Here is a 24,644-nt window from a genome sequence, read left to right on the forward strand (position 1 = left end):
AGAAGGTCTTGTTCTCGGCTCGTTGCTTGTTGTGGTGTGAGGATCTTCTCAAACATCTTGTGGTTTAAATAAGACTTCATCTGTGTGTGTGTGTGTGTGTGTGTGTGTGTGTGTGTGTGTGGGTCTTCTTCCCGACCAGAAACTGAAACTGTGATGTCTTCAAAGCAAAATCAAAGCAAAAACTTCTATGAAAATCGGAAATTTCCCTTCTCACCACCCCTTACCCCTCACCTCACCCGTTCATAGAGAGACTGCCTGTGTGTGTGTGTGTGTGTGTGTGTGTGTGTGTGTGTGTGTGTGTGTGTGTGTGTGTGTGTGTGTGTGTGTGTGTGTGTGTGTGTGTGTGTGTGTGTGTGGCCTCTTACCATGACTGTGAAACAAACCAGCACAGCAAAACATTTTTTTTTTTAAAACACAAATTCTGTAAAAACAGGGAAAAATTTATGTGCCCAAAAGTATTGGGCCACCTGAATGCTGCGGCCCATCGGTTAACATGGAGCTGTTTGGAAACTGTGTCTCAATACTTTTGGCAACTTTCACAATGTTTCCTTCTAACCTCAATAAAAACAGAAAGTTTATTTCAGTTCATTTAATTTTTATTTATTATTTATTCTCGAGAGATCAATTGAGGGGTGTGCGTTTATGTGTGTGTGTGTGTGTGTGTGTGTGTTTGTGTGTGTGTGTGCAAAAACAACAACACATACACAATACACTACAATGCAAATACATACATATACAATAACTGATAAAGAGACAGTGATGTAGAATGGCAGCAGTTACAATTAAATGGGTGAAAGTACAATAAAGCCTGATTAAAACAGTTACAGGTAGAGTTTGGCAAGGCAAGGCAAGGCAAGGCAAGTTTATTTATATAGCACAATTCAGACACACGGCCACTCAAAGTGCTTTTTAAGATAATATGGTTGAATTTGTTAAAGGATATGAAGGTATTATTTTAATGTGTTAATGTCAGTTGTTCCAGCAGTGTAATATATATATACTATATAAAGTAGAAACTATTTAAATAACATTTTAGTTTTTCTAATCTTTACATGTGTTGACAGACATGTGTCTAATTAACTACTTCAGAACTTACATTTAAATTGTAAACTGTGAAACCTATGAGATCGTTTTACCTTATAGATAATATCATGAAACTTTACCAGTTGATCACTGACATTCAAACTATTATTTTTTTGTATTACAACTTTTTTAAGAAATGTTCGTATAAAAGTCTCACTAATGATGTGAATGATGTGAACATTTGCAATTTAATTTAATCATTTTAATACATTTAGACGTTGGATGAAGCCAGAGTTAAAACATTTATTACATTTTTACAATATATTAATATAATATAAAGTTTATACAGATTTTGGATACAGACTTTGTTTCATTTTATGAATCAAAGAATACTATGTACAGGTCTTAAAAATGCATTTTCATCATGTTTTTAAGAAGAAAATGTCTCATAAATCAGACAGTGAACAACATATGAACAAATCCTTCTGTAATAACCTTCAGAATAGTGCTGAGAATGATTATGGAAAGTTTAGTTGATGGAAGTGCTTTAGAAATTGAGATTTTTGGTTCAGAGTTTTGAAAAGAAACTAATGTTGAGATAATGTCCGTTAAAGATGGTTGTACAGGAGAAAATAAACAACGCAAACAGACAAGGTTTAGTCAAATAAACACCTGAATGTACATGTTGGACCTTTGATTTATACTAGTATGAAAGAAGACATGTTATGGATGATAAATAGACACAAATCTATAAACTGAGCAGTCACCTTAATGAATAAATAAATGGATCATCATTTATTGATGTATTTGAAAACAAAAATAAGATAAACATCGAGACACTTTTGGCCACAAGGTGAATTTCAATATTTCATTTCTCCTTTGAGGTTTTGAGTGAAATCTGATAAAACTTTTGCCCAAAATATGTGGAAAAAATAATAATTATCTGTTTGTTTCACAGGGTTTAAAATATGAAATGACTTCAAATAAACAAAACTTTAAAGTTCCTCACACAAATTAAGAATTTGTGTGTGTGTGTGTGTGTGTGTGTGTGTGTGTGTGTGTGTGTGTGTGTGTGTGTGTGTGTGTGTGTGTGTGTGTGGAGGACATTACGGAGACTCCGGATGCCGTTATGAGTCGCCTAATGAGAATTACATCGTTTAGTATCTGACGTAATAAACGGTGAAACGCTTCTGCATTAGATTCCATTCCCCATCTTTAATGGTTTATGTATGAATCGCCACACACACACACACACACACACACACACACACACACACACACACACACACACACACACACACACACACACACACACGCACACACTCTTTCAGGATGTGGTGTAACCCCTGATGTCTTGAGTTTAGGTTTACAGAGAACAGTCACAGGAAGCTTCACATTGAGACAGAAACCAACAGAAATATACCAGCGTCACACACACACACACACACACACACACACACACACACGACAGACGAGGAAAGCCTTTTTCAGTTTCCACTTTAGGAGAACTACAGGTCTGCATCCCTAAAGCCCAGTTCAGACCAAAGATTCGCCTTGCAACTGCTTGCGACGAGACGGTTTTAGAACGTATGAACGGATGAATTGCAGCGGTGTGAACTGCTCGTTGCGGCGCGTTGCAAGGCGTCGCAGAAGATTCAACATGTTAAATCACAAGGTCCAGTTTTAGAACATTTCGGCGGTCTCGTCGCAAGCAGTTGCGAGTTGCAAGCAGTTGCAAGGAGAATCTTTGGTCTGAACTGGCCTTAAGAGGTCAAAGGTCAGGGAATTATGAAACATTTTAATTCGTACGGTCAAAATTAGGGTTTTTTCAAGCATTTATTAATAGATTGTTGTCTATTTATCTTCCATAACATGTCTTCTTTCATACTCTATCTCTCTCACCCTCTCTCTCTCTCTCTCTCTCTCTCTCTCTCTCTCTCTCTCTCCCTCTCTTCCATAACATGTCTTCTTTCATACTAGTATAAATCAAAAGGTCCAACATTTACATTCAGGTGTTTATTTGACTAAACCTTGTCTGTTTGCGTCTACTTCTAAATCACTTACATCAACTAAACTTTCCATAATCATTCTCAGCACTATTCTGAAGGTTATTACAGAAGGATTTGTTCATATGTTGTTCACTGTCTGATTCATGAGACATTTTGCTCTTTAAAAAAATGCAGAAAATGCATTTTTAAGCCTTAGACAGTTTTTTTTATCCATAAAATGAAAAAAGTCTTTATCCGAAAATATGTTTTTTAAAAACCTTGAACACTAATATATTGTAAAAATTAAATAAAGATTTGAACTCCAATATCTAGAGTTCTGATTTTTAAAGATTATTTTTTTGGCATTTTCAAGCTTTATTAGACAGTACAGAGTTGAAATGGGGAGACAGACAGAGAGAGAGAGAGAGAGAGAGAGAGAGGGGGGATGACCTGCAGTAAAGGTCCACGGGTCAGATTTGAACCCGCGACCACTGCAACGAAGGCCGGAGCCAATATGGTACACGCTCTATCCACTACGCCACCGGAGCGCCCCAAGAGAGGTTTGATTTTTAAAGAGATGCACATTTACACATAATAAGTTAGATTTTGCCTAATTTTCATATTTATTCAAACATTTCGTAAAAACTTTCAATACAAAAAACAATAATTCTAATGTCAGTGTCAACTGGTAAAGTTTCACATTTTATTATGTTTAAAGGTGCAGTGTGTAATATGACATCATCAAGAAAGTTCTAGAAAGTTCTAGAATGCAATGCTCCCTGGGTAACCCCACCCCTTTTGAATAATAATAGAAGCTACAGTGGCCTTCAAGGACAAGAACAATTCTAAATTTTTAACAATGCACCTGATGACATTCCAACCAACATGGATTCCTCCATAAGACTTACCCTCTCAATGTACAAAATGTAATATTAATATTTGTAAATCTCCACTCAGGAGGATAATTCAGATTATTGGCCGAGGTGATTTTACACCAATGAGGACATATTTATGAATGAGGATATTGATTTTAGCTAATACATTTCTTAAAATGTTACACAGTGTCCCTTTAATTCAATATGAACTGAACCTTCAAAGTTTCCATCGCCTCGTCAGCACCCTCTAGTGGAGCTGTGAGGAACTACAACAGAATCTGGATAAAATACTACTGAGAAATGTGAATGAGTTTATGTTAAAGTCTTTTTCAGATCAAACAGGGTCTGACTCAACCTTATAACGAGATAACCACTGAAGCCAGAGGACATTTAGTTTAGACACTTTATTGTACTACTGTTGTTATTACAGCTCTAGATAGATAGATAGATAGATAGATAGATAGATAGATAGATAGATAGATGGATGGATAGACAGACATTGTGTTGCGAGCGCCATCCTGTGGTGTCCAGAGGCTATTGCACGGCAGCATATTTTAGGCTTTATAAATCCCTTATCAACAGAGTTTAATCAGCAGCGAGCAGGCGACGCATTAAAGTGGACAGAATGTAAACAGTTCCATCTAGGTGTCCATACATCAGGGGTTAATCCACACCTATGGAATGTTCTCCAGCCAATCAGAATAGAGTATTCACACAGACTGTGGTATAAGTTAAAAAATACTCTATACAATGGAAAACTAACTGGGTTTCATTATGTTTTTTAAAGTTTGTTGGAGTTTAGTACAGATTTTTAAAGTTTACATTTCTTATTTTTTAAATTATTATTTTTTTTTTTAATATATGATTATTTATTCTAACATTTCTGAAGAAAAATGTATGTCGGTCATCAACAACAATAACAATAAAAATCTCAAATATAACTTTAATTTAGTGATCGTAAATATATCGTACAGTGGCATTTGGTTCATTTACATAAAATACATAATTCACAAGTCTCACTTCCTTAAAACATTTATGAATGAATGAATCTTTACTGTCATTTTACAGGTTGTTCAACAAAACTTCAGCTTCTCTTTGTGTCAGAGAAATAACACGTAAAATAATGTCCTAAGTAAAGTTTTCAAGTGTTTCTATGTCTTGTGAATTGGGCAAAATAAAACAGCCTATTTCACACTCTTGAAAGTTTGAGTGGGCTCAAAAGTGATTAAACAAAAATGGTTCTGTTTTTTGGAGGTGCTGATCGGTCGCATATAGCCTGGCTCCGCCCGCCCGCCTACTTCCGGCCAAATTTTATTTTCCCTTCAGTAGTCAGTCTGGGTGTACAGCCCATTTCCCAGTTTTGCCGGAGATTCGACAGCCGGTCCAATCAGCGAACAGAGCGAGAGAACGATGACGTCGAAGTCGCGCTCCAGTTTCAGTTGCCAGAAGCCGGCTCATGACACACGTGACGACCAAACGTTATGCGATTGGTTGGCTAATCCAGAGTGGCACTGGGCAGATCCAATAGTTTTAAACTTTAACAGACACCCGCCTCCATGAGTGAACGTTTGCCAATTACAGCACTGCCAGACCTTCTGTACAAATGAAATGAAGTACGATGGTCTGGTAGCACCAGGCTAGGTCGCATATGCCTTTTTTATTAAACAATGTCTCTGTGCCTCGTTTCCACTGGGACTGGTTAGAAATCAAATCAAATCAGTTTTATTTGTATAGCCTAAAATCACAAATACATTTGTCTCAGTGGGCTTTATATTTCATACAATATGATACAATATGATACAATATGACACCCTGCCCTTACAACCTTAGCTCGGCTGAGAAAAAACTCCTAGTAAAAACCCTTTACCGGGATTAAAAAAATAAATATATTGAAGAAATCTCAGGGAGAGTCGACAAAGTAAGGGATCCCTCTCACAGGACGGACATACTGCAATATATGTCATAAGTAGAGAAAATGACAAAGGAATTTGTTCATTGACCAGATGTTTACATGGTAATACAAAAGTAAAGTGCGAATAGTGTGGATGCAGGAAGACTTCAGATGCTGCCAGAGGATCCACACCGTCTCGTCTCCACCGGGGAAAACTAAGGTTTCTATCGCCGGGATTACATCCCACGTCTCCAGGTGGCATCCTTAACCACTGCAACATCTTCCGCGTTGATGGTCCATTCTCAGATGTTACCGGAGGGGGGACCAGATCCACACCGTCTCGTCACGACCAGGGAAAACTGGAAGAGGACAGACAGGCAACCAGTGAGCAAAGCAAAAATTAATTTAAAGATTGAACAAGCAAGCGAGTAGAAAGAGAACTATCCTGATGGACGGTGAATCAGTGCTGATGTGAGGCAATAGCAGGCGGGGAGCATCCGTTCCTAGGACAGCTGATTCCGCACAGAACTCGGAGTCAGTCGAGTAGCATGGAGAGTGCTTGGTAGACAGAGGGAGAGAACCCCCGGGGCAACGCTCAGCCAATCATGGAAGATAGACAGAGGAGAACAAATGTCAGAGAAATGGTATCAGTTATGCAATTAGCGTCGGCAGGACAATTTTTCAGTGGGAGGACAACCGGTACTCAGGCCCAGACAAACCGAGACCGAGGCAGCTCCTCAGGCTGTTAATAATAACGCTGTAACAATGTTTAAACAATATGAACACAGTTAACATTGATTTACACTCTACCGTTCCCCACCGACACACAATCGGCGCCAGCCCCCCAGACCCAGAGCCTGCCCCCCAGCACCCCGCCCCCAGAGAGCACGCCCTAGTGCGGCACTAGTCCTGAGGAGGACCGGGGCCATAGATAGAGAATAGATAGTATAGAATAGGGAAATAGCCAAATGCACCGCTGCCACGAGGAGCAACCACAGCCGAAACCCCCGGAGGGGCGGCCCGTACAGCCCCACTCAGGCCCGCCGGACCGGCCACGCCCAGCCCATGAGGCAAGGCCAGAGGCACCAAGGCCAGAGGCGCCAAGCACAAAGGGCGCGACGCATCCGCCGCCGCCATCGGCACACCCAGAGCTAGGACCGGCCCGAGGTTAGACTGGTTGGACTGGTTCTTAATGCTGTTTACTGCTTCAAATATTTTCACTTCTGACTGAACTTCGTGTCGCAGTTTATTTTCTCCTCTAAAGCTGCAGCTGAAGGTAAGAGATCCACTCTGCTCTCACTGTTAATAATAATAATGATCATATTTCATTATATTTTATTATTTCTAGTGTAAATCTAGTTCCAGTAGAAACAGAAAACATGTGGAATGTGTCCAAACTCATAACTCAGAGTTTCACAGGAAACTTGAGACTAAGGAGGTGACACAGCCGTTAACAAAGATCCTCCATGTTGTGTTAATGTTAACTCATTGTTAGTACTAGTTACATAATGAGTGTTGATGCAGTAATCTACTCTGGCAGTGAGCTGTTAGTACGGTGACTGCAGTAAAGGAGCTGAGCACTTCAGCAGGAAACTTTGGACTTGTTGTTCTACTACATGTATCTGACGGCTCGTTACTTTACACATTCACATTTTACTCACAAAGTATTTGATCTGAAGTCAAATCTGAAGTCAGATTAAAGTATCAGCAGTGAATGAAACACTTCACATGAAGTCTTCTGCTGTCTCATGAAGGACATTTTGTCCTTAATACTTGTAGTAAACTTTGCATTTCCCCGTGTAACAGCAGCAGTAGTAGTGAATACTGGTTGTGTACAGGCTGCTGTACTTCACTCTGCGTGGTCTGTTTCTGGCTCTAATCTGGCGCCATCTGCTGGACGTTTGGAATTATACAAATCATGATTTATCTTTATAGTCTCTGACATGGCTCACACAGGTGTGTGTGTGTGTGTGTGTGTGTGTGTTGGAAAGAAAGGATGTGTTTTCTCTGCAGGTGAAAGTGTGTGTGGAGGTGTGGGCTCTGCTATGGATCAGAGTGAGGACAGAGAGGAGGGAGGGGAACATGGCGGCCAGACCAAAGCTCAGAGGTGACATGAGGATCTCTAACTGTCCATGACTCAAATCACTGTACCATCATTATTCACTCTCAAAGCTGTGTGTGTGTGTGTGTGTGTGTGTGTGTGTGTGTTGTGTTCAACAGACCAGACTCTCCTGAACCTGGACCCAGCTGTTTGTCCTTCAAGAGTGACAACTCAAAAGATCATTTCATTAATTTTAAAGGACGACAATCGTTAGCTACAAAGAGGTAAACTGTTACTAACATTTAAATATCACGGATTCATGTTTTAACAGTGTATTTTGCGCTTCATTTATATTCTGACATGTGAAAGCTGCTCAGTGTAACTACTGTGTTCTGGTGCAGTGCAGATTATTGACTGTTTCCTGTGTTTCTATCAGGAGGAAGCTGGAAACACCAAAGCCCAGCTGTTGGTCCATGAAGAGTAATGAGTCTAAGAGTAGTCCTTTATTATTCAAAGATGGACGTCCGTCTGTTGATCTAAGGTAAGGATTTAAAACTTAGACAAAATAAAAACCCTGTGAGCTAAATGAGATCTGTGAGATATCCAGTTTTTAAACCTTAAATTGAAGATCTGTGAACACTAAAGCCTCATTTCCACTGAGGTCCAGTGCTGTTTGGTACAGAATGCAGTTATTTGCGTTTCCACTGTGAAGGGAGAATAACTGATGGAGGATCTCCACTCTGCAGCGTCTGCCCCGGGGTTCAAACTGTGGCGTTCCTCCCCTGGCCCTCGGTTTGCCCCTGGCCCTCAGTTTGCCCCTGGCCCTCAGTTTGCCCCTGGCCCTCAGTTTGCCCCTGGCCCTCAGTTTGCCCCCTCCCCTCAGTTTGCCCCCTCCCCTCAGTTTGCCCCTGGCCCTCAGTTTGCCCCTGGCCCTCAGTTTGCCCCTGGCCCTCAGTTTGCCCCTGGCCCTCAGTTTGCCCCTGGCCCTCAATTTGCCCCTGGCCCTCTGTTTGCCCCTGGCCCTCAGTTTGCCCCTGGCCCTCAGTTTGCCCCTTCGCTCTGTTCTGCAGACACCAGCTGCCCCTGGAGGGAAACTTTAACCCCAGTTATTACATGGCACTGATAAATCCTGTGTTCTGATTGGTCAATCACGGCATTCTATTCTATTATTTCCAGCTGTCAAGGACTTACTGACGTCATAGTTTTGATGGATAGACGTCCACAAACAGGGCAACTACTCGTTCAAAAAACTATTGAATACTTTTTCAACTTGATTTTGCATGTATGGTTTCTCCACAGAGTCGACCAGGAGATCTCAGAGGTTCCCAGTGGTCGGTCTGACCAGCAGCATCAAACACACCTGGACTCCACATTCAGGGTCTGTACAACTACTACTGTCTATCTGTTCTGTTCACAACAACCTCCATGTTTAACTAACTTCAGGGCGGCTGAGGTGAAGTGGGTAGGGTGGTCGACCCTCAACTACAGGGTCGTGGTTCGATGCCCCGTCCTCCCGCCACATGTCAAAGTGGGAACAGGTCTCCCTTGAAAAAGAGTCTCCTGTCTCGATGGGATTTACCGTTATAAATAAAAACTGTTTAGACCACGGACTGTCAGTCTGTCCAAACGTTGGTATAATATTTGCTTCATGAGTTTAGTTTGATCGTGTCATTCTTATAATTTTCTGTTCCAGCTGCTGGAGGAAAACATCGTCACGTTTGTGAAGAAGGAGCTGAAGAAGATGCAGAAGCTTCTGAGTCCAGATTACCCAGAATGCTTAGAGGGTCAGAGTGAGGATGAGGAGCAGAGCAGCAGCAGAGAGGCATTTCTGAAGATCACACTGGACTTCCTGAGGAGAATGAAGCAGAAGGAGCTGGCTGACCTTCTGTGGAGCAGTAAGAGGATTTCTCTAAAGGTTTAACATGATGGGGAAATGGAACATTTACTGAAGTCTCAAGAGATGGAGGGAGAAATGTTTATATTTGTTTATCTATATATTTTCATCATGAATCCCACGTTGATATTATATTTCAGTCTTTCCCTCAGGAAATGTGTTAGTTAAGGTGGTGGTTGGTTGGGGGGGTGGGGGTGATCTGTGATGCAATAGCCTTTAATATATTATTGGTAATCATGTTTGTTTTTTAAATACAGAGGTTATTGATAGTTTTGTAATATGTCATTCTTATTTAAAACATAAAAATAGGGCATAATACATATATACAAATATTTATACTTTATGTGCATTCATATTTCCATCATGAAGCCCTCAGTGATATTATATGTGCTGTTTTCGACTGTTGATTCATTCTTATGTGTGTTCATTCAGGAAGTCATTGTGCGGAAGTTTGTCAGTCTGAACTAAAGTCCAACCTTCAGAAGAAGTTCCAGTGTGTGTTTGAGGGGATCGCTAAAGCAGGAAACCCAACCCTTCTGAATCAGATCTACACAGAGCTCTACATCACAGAGGGAGGGACTGGAGAGGTCAATGATGAACATGAGGTAAGACAGATTGAAACAGCATCCAGGAAACCACACAGACCAGAAACAACCATCAGACAAGAAGACATCTTTAAAGTCTCACCTGGAAGAGATGAACCAAGCAGAACAGTGATGACAAAGGGAGTGGCTGGCATTGGGAAAACAGTGTTAACACAGAAGTTCACTCTGGACTGGGCTGAAGACAAAACCAACCAGGACATACAGTTTACATTTCCATTCACTTTCAGAGAGCTGAATGTGCTGAAAGAGAAAAAGTTCAGCTTGGTGGAACTTGTTCATCACTTCTTCTCTGAAACCAAAGCAGCAGGAATCTGCAGCTTTGAAGAGTTCCAGGTTGTGTTCATCTTTGACGGTCTGGATGAGTGTCGACTTCCTCTGGACTTCCACAACAATGAGATCCTGACTGATGTCACAGAGTCCACCTCAGTGGATGTGCTGCTGACAAACCTCATCAGGGGGAAACTGCTTCCCTCTGCTCGCCTCTGGATAACCACACGACCTGCAGCAGCCAATCAGATCCCTCCTGACTGTGTTGGCATGGTGACAGAGGTCAGAGGGTTCACTGACCCACAGAAGGAGGAGTACTTCAGGAAGAGATTCAGAGATAAGGAGCAGGCCAAAAGAATCATCTCCCACATCAACAAATCACGAAGCCTCCACATCATGTGCCACATCCCAATCTTCTGCTGGATCACTGCTACAGTCCTGGAGGATGTGTTGAAGACCGGAGAGGGAGGAGAGCTGCCCAAGACCCTCACTGAGATGTACATCCACTTCCTGGTGGTTCAGGCCAAACTGAAGAACATCAAGTATGATGAAGGAGCAGAGACAGATCCACACTGGAGTCCAGAGAGCAGGAAGATGATCGAGTCTCTGGGAAAACTGGCTTTTGAGCAGCTGCAGAAAGGAAACCTGATCTTCTATGAATCAGACCTGACCGAGTGTGGCATCGATATCACAGCAGCCTCAGTTTACTCAGGAGTGTTCACACAGATCTTTAGAGAGGAGAGTGGACTGTACCAGGACAAGGTGTTCTGCTTCGTCCATCTGAGCGTTCAGGAGTTTCTGGCTGCTCTTCATGTCCATCTGACATTCATCAACTCTGGAGTCAATCCGATGGCAGAAGAACATACAAACTTAGATGAATCTGCAGAGACAAAGTTCTACCAGAGTGCTGTGGACAAGGCCTTACAGAGTCCAAACGGACACCTGGACTTGTTCCTCCGCTTCCTCCTGGGTCTTTCACTGCCGACCAATCAGAATCTCCTCAGAGGTCTGCTGACACAGACAGGAAGTAGCTCACTGACCAATCAGGAAACAGTCCAGTACATCAAGAAGAAGATCAGTGAGACTCCCCCTGCAGAGAAAAGCATCAATCTGTTCCACTGTCTGAATGAACTGAACGATCGTTCTCTAGTGGAGCAGATCCAACAGTCCCTGAGTTCAAGACGTCTCTCCACAGATGAACTGTCTCCTGCTCAGTGGTCAGCTCTGGTCTTCATCTTACTGTCATCAGGAGAAGATCTGGACGTGTTTGACCTGAAGAAATACTCTGCTTCAGAGGAGGCTCTTCTGAGGCTGCTGCCAGTGGTCAAAGCCTCCAACAAAGCTCTGTACGTAGGGTTTATTAATCAATAAATAATCCTTTAACAAGAAGATAAATTTGAAAACATATGACTTTTTCCCTTTACTGTTGTCTCTCCAGGCTGAGTGGCTGTAACCTCTCAGAGAGAAGCTGTGAAGCTCTGGCCTCAGTTCTCAGCTCCTCCTCTAGTCTGAGAGAGCTGGACCTGAGTAACAACGACCTGCAGGATTCAGGAGTGGAGCATCTGTCTGCTGCACTGAAGAGTCCACACTGTAAACTGGAAACACTCAGGTCAGATTATCAACAGATACCTTTGTCGTTTAATTTAAAAAAGCCATTGTGAATTACAAAATAACAAATGCTATAAAATATTGAAATATTTAAAAACTAAATAAAGTGCTAAATTAGGTTATAATCCTGCTTCCTTTAAGCATGGATAGTAGTGACTTAGTGTGGAGAGAGAAAGGGAGGCAGACAGATAATGGGAGGAAGACATAGGCCTAGCTTTAATTTATAATTTAGTGTGTGTGTGTGTGTGTGTGTGTGTGTGTGTGTGTGTGTGTGTGTGTGTGTGTGTGTGTGTGTGTGTGTGTGTGTGTGTGTGTGTGTGTGTGTGTGTGTGTGTGTGTGTGCGTGTGTGTGTGTGTGTGTGTAGTCTGTCAGGATGTCTGATCACAGAGAAAGGCTGTGCTTCTCTGGCCTCAGCTCTGAGCTCCAACTCCTCCCATCTGAGAGAGCTGGACCTGAGCTACAACCATCCAGGAGCCTCAGGAGGGGAGCTACTGTCTGCTGGACGGGACGGTCCCCTCTGGAGACTGGACACTCTCAGGTATGAAGAGGCTGCTGTCAGTCTGATAGAGGAGGAAGAGCTGGAGACAGTTTATCATATCATCCTGACACACCAATGGTGTTTGTCCGTCTCCATTTGACTCAGTTTGGCTCGGCACCTCAGCTCTGTAGGGTTTGCATTTCCATTACAGCAGACCCACTGAACCCTCTAACCCTAACCCTCTAACCCACTGAACCCTCTTACCCTCTAACCCACTAACCCCCTAACCCTCTAACCCCCTAACCTTAACCCTAACCCTAACCCCTAACGACCTACATTCACAGCAGCAGCTTCTGGAGTTAATTACATCTGAAATTAGCAAAGTGAAACGGTTAGGGTTAACCCTAACCCCATGCACACAATGCACACAATGTTTGATTATGCCTTGCTGTTTGTATGAATTTCCGAGCGGCGTGAATATGCAATGCTGTTTTGATGCTAGGCTATTTGGCTATAATCAATAAAGCAGATATTATGATCACACCAACCTCCTCTTTTTACATTCACATACTATAGAGTTCATTGACCTGGTTGACTATCAAGTGGCACAAATCATGTTTAACGCCAGAAACAAACTGCTGTACCAAACTGTTTAGATAGGATTGTATAAATATATAAAGTGTAAATATTAGATCTGTCAAAATGAGCGCGTTAACGCAGGGTGATTAATTTCTGGAATTAACGTATTAATTTTTTTAACAAAATTAACGCGTGTGCAGAATGATCCGCCCCGTACATCCCACCGGGCTCTGTACTACAGCCTCTCTAACGTTATGGCTGACCCAGGATCAGTAACTGCGCGCAGCCAAACATAGCAGCACGTTAGCCTATGCCGTGTTTTAAACTGCTAAGGGCCAAGTCTGTCACGGGCATAGATAGTATATAAAATCAACTGCCGCGGGTGACAGTTGATGTCTACGACGTGGTTGTGCGTACAAACACACAAACACACACACCGCGGACTGTAATCAAGTTGTATTCAAGAACGCACAACCTATAGATTCACCACATAAATGCCATTATGTAGCCTATATTTGCCCAAAGACATAGTAAAGAGACAGACCAGTTGAATTATGGTGTGGTAGGTAGGCCTATATATTTTACTATATATTTTAGTTTAATTTAAATTTAAATTTATTTTCAGTATTAAAACCATCAATTGGATTTTCAATTAATAAACATACTAATTTTAAATGTACATATCCACCTTCTGTCATTTATCTTTCCGTTCATACAACAATATACAGAGAAAATTCGAATAATTCGGGCATATTTCGGATGGTAAAATTAATCGTGATTAATCCACAGAATCCTGTGATTAATCTGATTAACATTTTTAATAGTTTGACATCCCTAATAAATATATAAAGTGTAAATATTAGGGCTGTCAAAATGAACGCGTTAACGCAGGGTGATTCATTTCTGGAATTAATTAGTTAATTGTTTTAACTAGGGCTGTCAAGCGATTAAAAAAAATAATCTAATTAATTACAGGCTCTGTGATTAATTAATCTAAAAAATGAATCGCATACTTATGACACTTGCATGCCTGTTTATAAACAGCTGTATAGCCTACAGTTTGTTTTGCTCTCTCTCTCTCTCTCTCTCTCTCTCTCTCTCTCTCTCTCTCTCTCTCTCTCTCTCTCGTAACATCTCCCTCTTCCCCTCAGCCAGGTTTCTACACAAAATAAAATTAGAAACTCGCCCGAATTTTCTACTTAAAACCACAGAAAAAACAAGCAGGCTAAATCTCTGTCTCGAGACTAGTTACTCGAGAGTTACTATAGCGCTGCACCGGTGCGCATAGCGTATGCTGACACCGACACACACACACACACACACACACACACACACACACACACACACACACACACACACACACACACACACACACACACACACACACACACACACACACACACACACACACACACACATTGCTAATTAGCCACCCACTAAAGCAATAATGCACAGACACAGCGGAGAATAACATAAGATGTCTTCCTACCTTCATGCTTATTTGCCCGAAGCATCCCATAACACATCCATAGAGCCCTCGGCCCTTTCTCCTGCTTCTTTCTTTACTCTTTAATCCCGTGCGGGCCGTGTCCGCAAGATACAGGTGCAGCTGCGCTGTCGTCTCACCCCTTCTGCACCGGGTCAAAGGGCATTATAGAAGTGCAATTAATCTGCGTTAAAACATTTTTAACGCATTTCTGTGATTAATTAATCGAAATTAACACGTTAATGTGACAGCCCTAGTTTTAACGCATGTGCAGAATTTTTCGGCCCTATTTCGAATGGTATAATTAATCATGTTTAATTGTGATTAATCACAGCACACTGTGATTAATTTGATTCAAAATTTTAAACTTTTGACAGGCCTAGTAAATAAAGTTAAATTATACAAATAGATATGTATATAGACACAGATATATGGATTATATAAATATATAAAGTATAAATATGTAAATTATTATAAAAAAATTAAAAATCATAGTATATCAAGTTGTGTATACAGTATGTATGGATTGTAAAAATCAAATATAGTATCATAAATATAGAATAGCAAATTCTATATATATAGAGATAGAGATTATAAGGAACACAGGAAGTTCATCTAATAAATATTAATTATTGTGCAGCGGAAAAGGGGATTACATAAGTGTTATACTTCTTCCTCTTTATCAAGCTCGATGGTGTTTTGTCCTCCCAATGCCTTGGAGGCAGCTAACAGATAGCAATTGAATAAATGTAATTTTCTTTTTCTTTTTGTGAAATAATATTAACATCGTTTTTGTTTATTGTATTTTCATGCTTTTCATTTTGTTTTGAATGTTTGCAATGTTTGATTTTTATTTTGAAATGTCTGACATAAATTAAATCAATCAATCCATCAAAACCCCGATGCTGCTGCGCCCTCTGGTGCTAATGAATGTGACTGTATCTGACCACTGTTCTACTTGATTCACCTAGTATGACCCGATGTACCTGCTGGTCTGACCCCCCCCCCCCCCCTCTCCTTTCAGGGTGGAGCCTGCTGGAGTCCAATGGCTGACACCAGGTCTGAGGAAGTGTAAGTGTGTTTATAATGTTCAGAATAATCAAACTGTCAATGAACAGATGATGGATTAATAACTGCTGCTGTGTTGTGTCTTTTTCTCTCCATCAGATTCCTGTGAACTCACACTGGACACAAACACAGCGAACAGACACCTGAAACTGTCTGACAACAACAGGAAGGTGACAAGGATGGATGAGGTGCAGCCATATCCTGATCATCCAGAGAGATTTGACCGCTGGGCTCAGCTGCTGTGTAGTAATGGTCAGACTGGTCGCCGTTACTGGGAGGTCGAGAGGAGCGGAAGGGTTTATATATCAATGAGTTACAGAGGAATCAGGAGGAAAGGACGCAGTCTAGACTGTGTGTTTGGACTGAATGATCAGTCCTGGAATCTGTGGTGCTCTGATGGTGATGGTTACTCTGTCAGTCACAATAACTTAACAACATCCATCCCCTCCTCCCTCTCTGTCTCTCCCAGAGTAGCAGTGTATGTGGACTGTCCTGCTGGCTCTCTGTCCTTCTACACTGTCTCCTCTGACTCACTGATCCACCTCCACACCTTCTACACCACATTCACTGAACCTCTTTATCCTGGGTTTGGGGTCTTTGTACATGGCTCCTCAGTGTCTCTGTGTGATGTGTAGGAGGGAGAGTCTGTTTTGTTTTGTATTGAAGGCTAATGTCTTATCTTTCTGCTTACCAACAACATGGAGGATATTTGTTAACGGCTGTGTCACCTCCTTCGTCTCTAGTTTCCTGCTAAACTCTGAGTTAGACAGACAGACAGACAGACAGACAGAAAGACAGACAGACAGACAGACAGACAGACAGACAGAAAGACAGACAGACAGACAGGCAGACAGACAGACAGACAGACAGACAGACAGACAGAGAGAGAGACAGACAGACAGATAGACAGACAGACAGACAGACAGGAAGGAGCTGTTTGAAGTGTACAAAATGAAATGACTCAGTGATCTGTTATTGTGTGATTCCAGTATTTTGGGGATTTTAAACATATTCACTTTAGAGCAATGAGTAAATAAAAGATCATTTCCCACTAAATTAAATGTTTCCCCAGTTTGTGAAGAGTTCAGCTAATGGGGACAGTTCTTATGAAGTGTGGTTGTATTCTCTCCTTCTGCATAGTTAAAGGAATACTTCACCAATACGGAACCGGCGTTCTATCATTATAAAATCTCTATTATAATATAATGAATGAGGTTTTTCTTCTCTCAGTCTTCCTTTGGCCCAGCTGTCCTGTTAATCCTAACCCTACATTTTTACAGAAGTGATGTCACATCAGTAAAATGTAGGGTTAGAGAGTGAGACCATAAAACACTCTTTCTGCCTTTTCTCAGGATGAACCGATTTCTAAAATGTTGCACATTTATACTTCATAGGATCTCACAGTTCAATACACATTTAATATATTTTTTTTGATTGACAGGTGATTTAACCAATCACACCATATTATTCAGATACAATAGATTACATTTATTTATTTGCAATATTTTCCCATTATACAGGTGAAACTCGTATTATTAGAATATCATGGAAAATGAATTGGAACTGAGGTAAGAATTAATGCAGAAGGGCCCAAACCAAGTACTGAGTACATATGGATGATTATACTTTATAGAGGGCCGACATTTCTGTATTTAAAATCCCTTTTATAATGATTTCATAATATTCAAATTTTCTGAGATTTTGAATTTTGGGCTTTCATAAACTGTAAGCTATAATAATCAAAATTATAACAAATAAAGGCTTGAGATATCTCACTTTGCATGTAATGAGTCTATATAATATTTTTCACCCTTTAAGTTGAATTACTGAAATAAATGAACTTTTGCATGATATTCTAATTTTTCGAGTTTAATAATAATAATAATAATAGCTTGGATTTATATAGCGCCTTTCATGAAACCCAAGGACGCTTAACAAAGACATAAATAAACACACCTGTATATCTTTTATCTCTTTCTGTATCATCATTCAGAATGACAACACACGAGCCATGTATTTGTCACTGATTAGTCACAACTAGTTTAAAGGGTTTTGATTCAAATCTGATTAAATGAAAGGAGTCGTGTAAACCTGGGAGACATCCACATGACGCATTCTGGTTCCCACACACACACGCAAACACACACACACACACACAAACACACACACACAGACACACACACATATACCAACACACGCACACACACACACACACACACACACACACACACACACACACACACACACACACACACACACACACACACACACACACACACACACACGTTGTAAATAATTATTTATGTAGATTTGTTTACCGGCGTCTGATGCATGTTTCAGTAAATTGTTTGCAGCCTAAATCTAGACGGCAATTTATCTGTGTTAAGATCTTTATCTCTAAATGAGTTTATTTTAATAGTTTTGTCCTATTTCAAACAGTCCTTTGGTTCCATCATGGCTTCCTTCATTTTCAAACATATTTTTGTTTTAATTTGTCCCAAAAACTAACAGTAAAAAAGATGTCACCCCAATACAAAATGTCCTTTCGACTAGAAACTAAACATTTTTTTATAACCAAGATCTGTGTGTGTGTGTGTGTGTGTGTGTTTGTTTGTGTCTCTGTGTGTGTGTGTGTGTGTGTGTGTGTGTGTGTGTGTGTGTGTGTGTGTGTGTGTGTGTGTGTGTGTGTGTGTGTGTGTGTGTGTGTTTCTCAGCTTGTTTGTCATATTTTCTAATAACACAATCTATTCATAAAAAAAAACAATGATCATAAAACATGTTGAAAAATGTATGAAATGCAGTGTGGAGGATTATAAGGTAGTTATAATGTGTGAGAAATTACTTTTGAAGTTGCCTGTGTGATTCCCTCACTGCAATCTGAGAGAGAGAGAGAGAGAGAGAGAGAGAGAGAGAGAGAGAGAGAGAGAGAGAGACAGAGAGAGAGAGAGACAGAGAGAGAGAGAGAGAGACAGAGAGAGAGAGAGAGAGAGAGAGAGAGAGAGAGAGAGAGAGAGAGGGAGAGAGAGAGAGAGAGACAGAGAGAGAGAGAGAGAGAGAGAGAGAGAGAGAGAGAGAGAGAGAGAGAGAGAGAGAGAGACAGAGAGAGAGAGAGAGAGAGAGAGAGAGAGAGAGAGAGAGAGAGAGAGAGAGACAGAGACAGAGAGAGAGAGAGAGACTGTGTGTGTGGGTGTGGCAGTGATTGTCTGATTGGCTGATTGAGACCAGGTGTGTGTGGTTTATATCTGCCCTGAGACCCGAGTGCTCTGCTTGGCTCATTGTTTCACCCTCTGAGAAGGTAAGAGGTTCTTTCTAAGTGTTCTCTGTGTTTAGTGTTTCTTAAAGAGACACTGTGTAACATTTTAAGTAATTAATTAGCTAAAATCAATATCCTCATTCATAAATATGTCCTCATTGGTAGGCCTGTAGCGATATGCAATAAATCAATTAATTGCGCGATAAATTAAAATGAGCGATAGGCCTAATTGTTTGCCAGCAGCGATAATTTCCTTTCGCACACTTGTTTGTTTTCTGTCTTCACTTTCTAGATGATGTCATATTACACAGTGCCCCTTTAAAGGTGCAGTGTGTAATATGACATCATCAATAAAGTTCTAGAATGCAACACTCCCTGGGTAACCCCACCCCTTTAGAATAATAACAGAAGCTACAGTGGCCTTCAAGTACAAGGCAAGGCAAGGCAATTTTATTTATAAAGCACATTTCAGGCACAGGGCCACTCAAGGTGCTTCACAGGGTTAAAATCAAATAAAGAATACAAATACAAAAAAGGAACAAATTTAAAACATTTATAAAAATACAACATTTAAATAAAAGAATTAAAACATTTTACCAAAAAAAAAAAAAAAAAAAAATTACAGGTTAAAAGGGAAACAAGAACGTTTTGAGACCAGATTTAAAAGAGCTGAGAGTCTCAGCGGACAAGAACAATTCTACATTTTAAACAATGAACCTGATGACATTCTAACTATGACACTTTCAAGATGGCGGCACTAGGCCTTGGTCCAAAATATGCAGAAATATGGACATATATGAGACCCTTTCTAAGGGAAAACATTTTAATTCAAAACATTTTTTTCAGCTATTATGCACTAAATTAAATGTACTTATGGATATTATAATTACTTTCTAGAAAATCTGCTAGGAAATAAAACCCAGAATTCTACGCACTGCAGGTTTAAGATAACTGTTGAGTTATTTGTGTGTGTGTTTTCAGCTGCTTGGCAACAGTGGTTAAGTTGGTTGTTTTTGTGTCTTGTCTTAAAGGTGCAGTGTGTAATATGAAAAAGCAACAGAAATTATTCCAGAACATTCCAGCTGGTAGTTCTGATGGACACAGTGTGGCCAGCTGTTCCATTCTGTGCTTCTGTAGAGCTGAAGACATTCCAACTATGACGCTTCCAAAATGGCGGCGCCCGTGCCTTGGTCCATGGTGTGGAGAAATACGGAGATACAACAGACCCTTTCTAACGCTCTACACCAACAACGTCGGTGCCAAAGCGAATGGACAGTCCCAACATCCAATAAGAACAGAGAATTGGCTTTTTTTATTTATTTATTTTTTTTATTGTTTTTTAGAATAGGAGCCTCGCTCTAATTGGTCAAAGTGTACGGTGGCATTTTTTGGGGACCGGCACACAGAGGCAGGGGAGAGCAAGGTGATGAGTAGATATTCTCAGACCTCTTCACCTACATACAGCTGAATGGCTAATATGACATTTTTGCCAAATATTACAGTGGAAAAGTTACACACCGTAGCTTTACCAGCTGTTAGCTCTGTCTGCGCCGCGATGGAAAGCTAATCTGGACCCAAGGATCAGACGTTTCCCTCGGACCGCAGAGTTCAGGAGACGAGCTGTTGGAAAACCGTCCGATGGTTTGAATCGACCACGTTCCCTTAGGAAGCTGCAGAGCCGTGGGATACGTGCTCACAGGTCAGACTTTTATACCGTTTTTAAAGGGACACTGTGTAATATGACATCATCAAGAAAGTTCTAGAATGCAACGCTCCCTGGGTAACCCCCGCCCCTTTAGAATAATAACAGAAGCTACAGTGGCCTTCAAGGACAAGAACAATTCTAAATTCTGAACAATGCACCTGATGACGTTCCAAAAACATGGATGCCTCCATAAAACTTGCCTGCTCAATGTACAAAATGTAATATTAATATTTGTAATTCTCCGCTCAGGAGCATAATTCAGATTATTGTCAGAGGTGATTTTACACCAATGAGGACATATTTATGAATGAGGATATTGATTTTAGCTGATATATTACTTAAAATGTTACACAGTGTCCCTTTAAAGTGTTAGCTAAATGCTGGGTTTATTTTTTCGCTTGAATTGCTTTTTGGTTTGCAGTGTTGGGTTTTCATTGCTGCTGCGCTGTGTTGTGTTGTGTTGGCTCCAGCGAGCAGCAGTGTTGGCTTATTCTTCGCTGTGTTTTCACGCGCTCAAGTGCAGCTTTCTTTTCACGTGCTCATGCGCGTCTTTCTCTCCTCTCTCTCCCCCTTTCCCCCCTCTCTCCCTCTCTCTCTCCCCCTCTCTCTCTCTCACACACACACACACACACACACACACACACACACACACACACACACACACACACACACACACACACACACACACACACACACACACACACACACACACACACACACACACACACACACACACACACACACACACACACACACACACACACACACACACACACACACACACACACACACACGGTAGATTGCATTCACTTAGTCTCAACAGATTCATATGAGTAGGGATCCTTTGTAAAGATAAAGTTAGAGATTGCCATGGAGTTTATTTTCTTTGTGTAAAAAGACCAACGCCCACCATTTCTGTTTGTAGTTTCTTCCAATAACTGCCGGCCATTTTTGTAGTCCACTACTGATTGTCTCACTAGCTCCTCGTGGGTCATAAGCCACGTGGGAATCTCCCCCCTCCCCACCCCCCTCTTCCCACTGCTTCTTCCCCCTTATACACACACACACACACACACACACACACACACACACACACACACACACACACACACACACACACACACACACACACACACACACACACACACACGTTAGATTCCATTCATGTAGTCTCAACAGATACATATGAGTAGGGATCCCCCCTCCCCCCTCCCTCTTCCCACTACTTCTTCCCCCTTTTCACGCACACACACATCCACACACATCCACACACATCACACACACACACACACACACACACACACACACACACACACACACACACACACACACACACACACACACACACACACACACACACACACACACACACACACACACACACACACACACATACAGATACCGGTGTATGGAAACACAGCATTTGTTCTAGGCATTGATGGTTGAGTATAGTTTTCTGTGCTTGTATGAGAGATGGTGTTACCTTTAAGGCCAGGACACACCAGCCCGAAAATCGCCGTCGTAGAGTCGATAGGGGGTCGGGAGACGAATCTGTTTGGTGTGTGCCGTAACGTCGGCCGACGTAGAGGTCGTCGGGCTTGTTTTGAGCCTGTTGCCGCCGATTGAACATGTTCAATCGGCGGCGACAGGCTGGCCGACCGTCTTTCATTTGGAGCAATTTGATTGGTGGAGGGCTAGCGAATCAGTGAAGCCCGGAAGTGAGGCGGGTAGCACAAACAGCTAACAACAGCTAGCCATCGTTTTAATGTGTTTGTTCGTTTCGTTTTGAGAGTACTCACATGCATCAACCCTTGTTGACTGCTCGACACCATGCTCGACACTCTCTGCTAAAAATTGTGCTCTTATGGTCCATAAATATAAATACGTATTTCTATCTAATGTTTATGCTCTAGAGAGCTGTCCCATCATTTCCGGCTTTCTTATTTTTTCGGGCCACAATACAGATTAGCGCCGCCTGCTGTTATGGAGACATTACGTCCCGCGCAAGCAACAGAGCGTACGGAAAGTCAGCAGTCAGTTTGGTGTGTTCTCTGGCCGCGACGGGAAGCCTGGAGCTTCCTGAAACGGCCGACCCCATTTTTTGCGTAGTCGGAACAAGTAGAAACAAGTCGGACTGGTGTGTCCTGGCCTTTACCAACCTCTGGTCTGTGGCAAGTTTGTTGTTCCATAGGAGTTGTGTTGCTGTGTTGGTTTTTATTTTTCATTGGAGATTCAATTGACTTGCATGTATTGGGACATCCTAAATCTTTTTCTGGCATACTAGATAGTAGGGAAGTATGGGAATTTGAACGCAGGGTTAGTGTTTTTTAAATGTAACGTTTGAGTGTGTCAGTATCATCATTTTGGCCAATGAGTGAGTTGTAAAGGATCTCCTGGGCTGCTATAGGGTTTGTCATGTTTTTTCGTCACTTTTCCGTTAACAGTTGGTTTGTGTTTGTCCTGTGAAATGACAAATTGTTACTGGTATTATTATTACCTCCATAAGTTTTGATCTGCGAAAAAGATGTTGCGTGGCTGGAAACAGAAATGAGCAAGGTTGTAGTTTGTTGAGTACTGCACACTTTATAATTTCGTAGTATAGAATGGAAGTGTGTGTGTGTGTGTGTGTGTGTGTGTGTGTGTGTGTGTGTGTGTGTGTGTGTGTGTGTGTGTGTGTGTGTGTGTGTGTGTGTGTGTGTGTGTGTGTGTGTGTGTGTGTGTGTGTGTGTGTGTGTGTGTGTGTGTGTGTGTGTGTGTGTGTGTGTGTGTGTGTGTGTGTGTGTGTGTGTGTGTGTGTGTGTGTGTATATTTGTACTTCATATTATAGACTGAAAACAAACCTCTCCATTTGCTCTTTACGCCGATTACGCAATTTTTTTATTCAGGTCATGGCATCCAATATTTCTTGTACACTTATTAACTAGGGCATGATTGATTGATTTTTATTTGACAATTTTATATATAAAAACAGGAACAGCGCTCCGTTACATTAAAATACATAAAGAGCCAGGGATAAAAACACAAAAAAGCCGCGCATAAACGTGCATATTAATCCAATGCGAAGTGTCAGGTACTGTGCGTGCTCCATGCTCTTGACTGGATGCAGTTATTTAACGGACACTTGCCGACAACGACCAGCACATGCCACTGAATCATTTGCCAACCTTCATATTACATGTAAGTAATTTGTTCAATTCAACAATTTTGTAAGTGATGAATAATAGTTAGTTAAACCTGCAGTGTGTAGAATTTTGGGTTTTATTTCCTAGCAGATTTTGTAGAAAGTAATTATAATATCCATAAGTACATTTGATTTAGTGCATAATAGCTGAAAAACAATTTTGAATAATTTTTTTTCCCCCTTAGAAAGGGTCTCATATATGTCCATATCAAGGACAAGAACAATTCTAAATTTTAAACAATGCAATGACATTCCAACTATGACACTTTCAAGATGGCGGCACTAGGCCTTGGTCCAAAATATGCAGAAATATGGACATATATGAGACCCTTTCTAAGGGAAAAAAATAATTAAAAACATTTTTTTTCAGCTATTATGCACTAAATTAAATGTACTTATGGATATTATAATTACTTTCTACAAAATCTGCTAGGAAATAAAACCCAAAATTCTACACACTGCAGGTTTAATAGTAACTATTATATATATTTACTATAATAGTTCTGAGACATTTTTCAGTTAAACAAAGTGTTTGAGTGTCACTAGCACTAGCTAGCTTAACTTTGCCTTTGCTAGGCTTTAATAATTTACACCACAGTACATTATTTCTCATTAATTATTTTTTTCCTGCGGCACATGAAAATGAATGCCAAGAGATTAACATTAAACCAATCTTCTAAAGGGAGAGTGCCAGCACATAG

At 41.0% G+C, this 24,644-nt stretch overlaps 1 protein-coding gene across 1 annotated transcript; it reads left to right on the forward strand.

The window, feature by feature from the left end:
• The first annotated feature begins 7,984 nt into the window (after nucleotides 1-7,984).
• On the forward strand, nucleotides 7,985-16,846 carry LOC307263289 (NLR family CARD domain-containing protein 3-like). The gene is made up of 9 exons (XM_080044415.1): nucleotides 7,985-8,102; nucleotides 8,255-8,359; nucleotides 9,118-9,196; nucleotides 9,512-9,713; nucleotides 10,145-11,930; nucleotides 12,023-12,193; nucleotides 12,558-12,731; nucleotides 15,761-15,807; nucleotides 15,904-16,846. The coding sequence occupies exons 2-9, from the start codon at nucleotides 8,292-8,294 to the stop codon at nucleotides 16,437-16,439; spliced, it is 3,063 nt and encodes a 1,020-aa protein (XP_079900541.1). The 5' UTR covers nucleotides 7,985-8,102; nucleotides 8,255-8,291; the 3' UTR covers nucleotides 16,440-16,846.
• Nucleotides 16,847-24,644: the final 7,798 nt, after the last annotated feature.

This window comes from Ammodytes marinus (genome assembly GCF_949987685.1).
Source record: "Ammodytes marinus genome assembly, chromosome: 16".
NCBI classification, from domain to species: Eukaryota; Metazoa; Chordata; class Actinopteri; order Uranoscopiformes; family Ammodytidae; genus Ammodytes; species Ammodytes marinus.

What these genes read in the sequence shown, in the direction of transcription:
- LOC307263289 (XM_080044415.1), top strand. Translation starts at nt 8,292, where the DNA reads ATGAAGAGTAATGAGTCTAAGAGTAGTCCTTTATTATTCAAAGATGGA. An exon ending in TGGAGACTGGACACTCTCAG is followed by an intron (nt 12,732 to 15,760) that starts GTATGAAGAGGC and finishes CTCTCCTTTCAG; the next exon opens with GGTGGAGCCTGCTGGAGTCC. An exon ending in GACACCAGGTCTGAGGAAGT is followed by an intron (nt 15,808 to 15,903) that starts GTAAGTGTGTTT and finishes TCTCTCCATCAG; the next exon opens with ATTCCTGTGAACTCACACTG.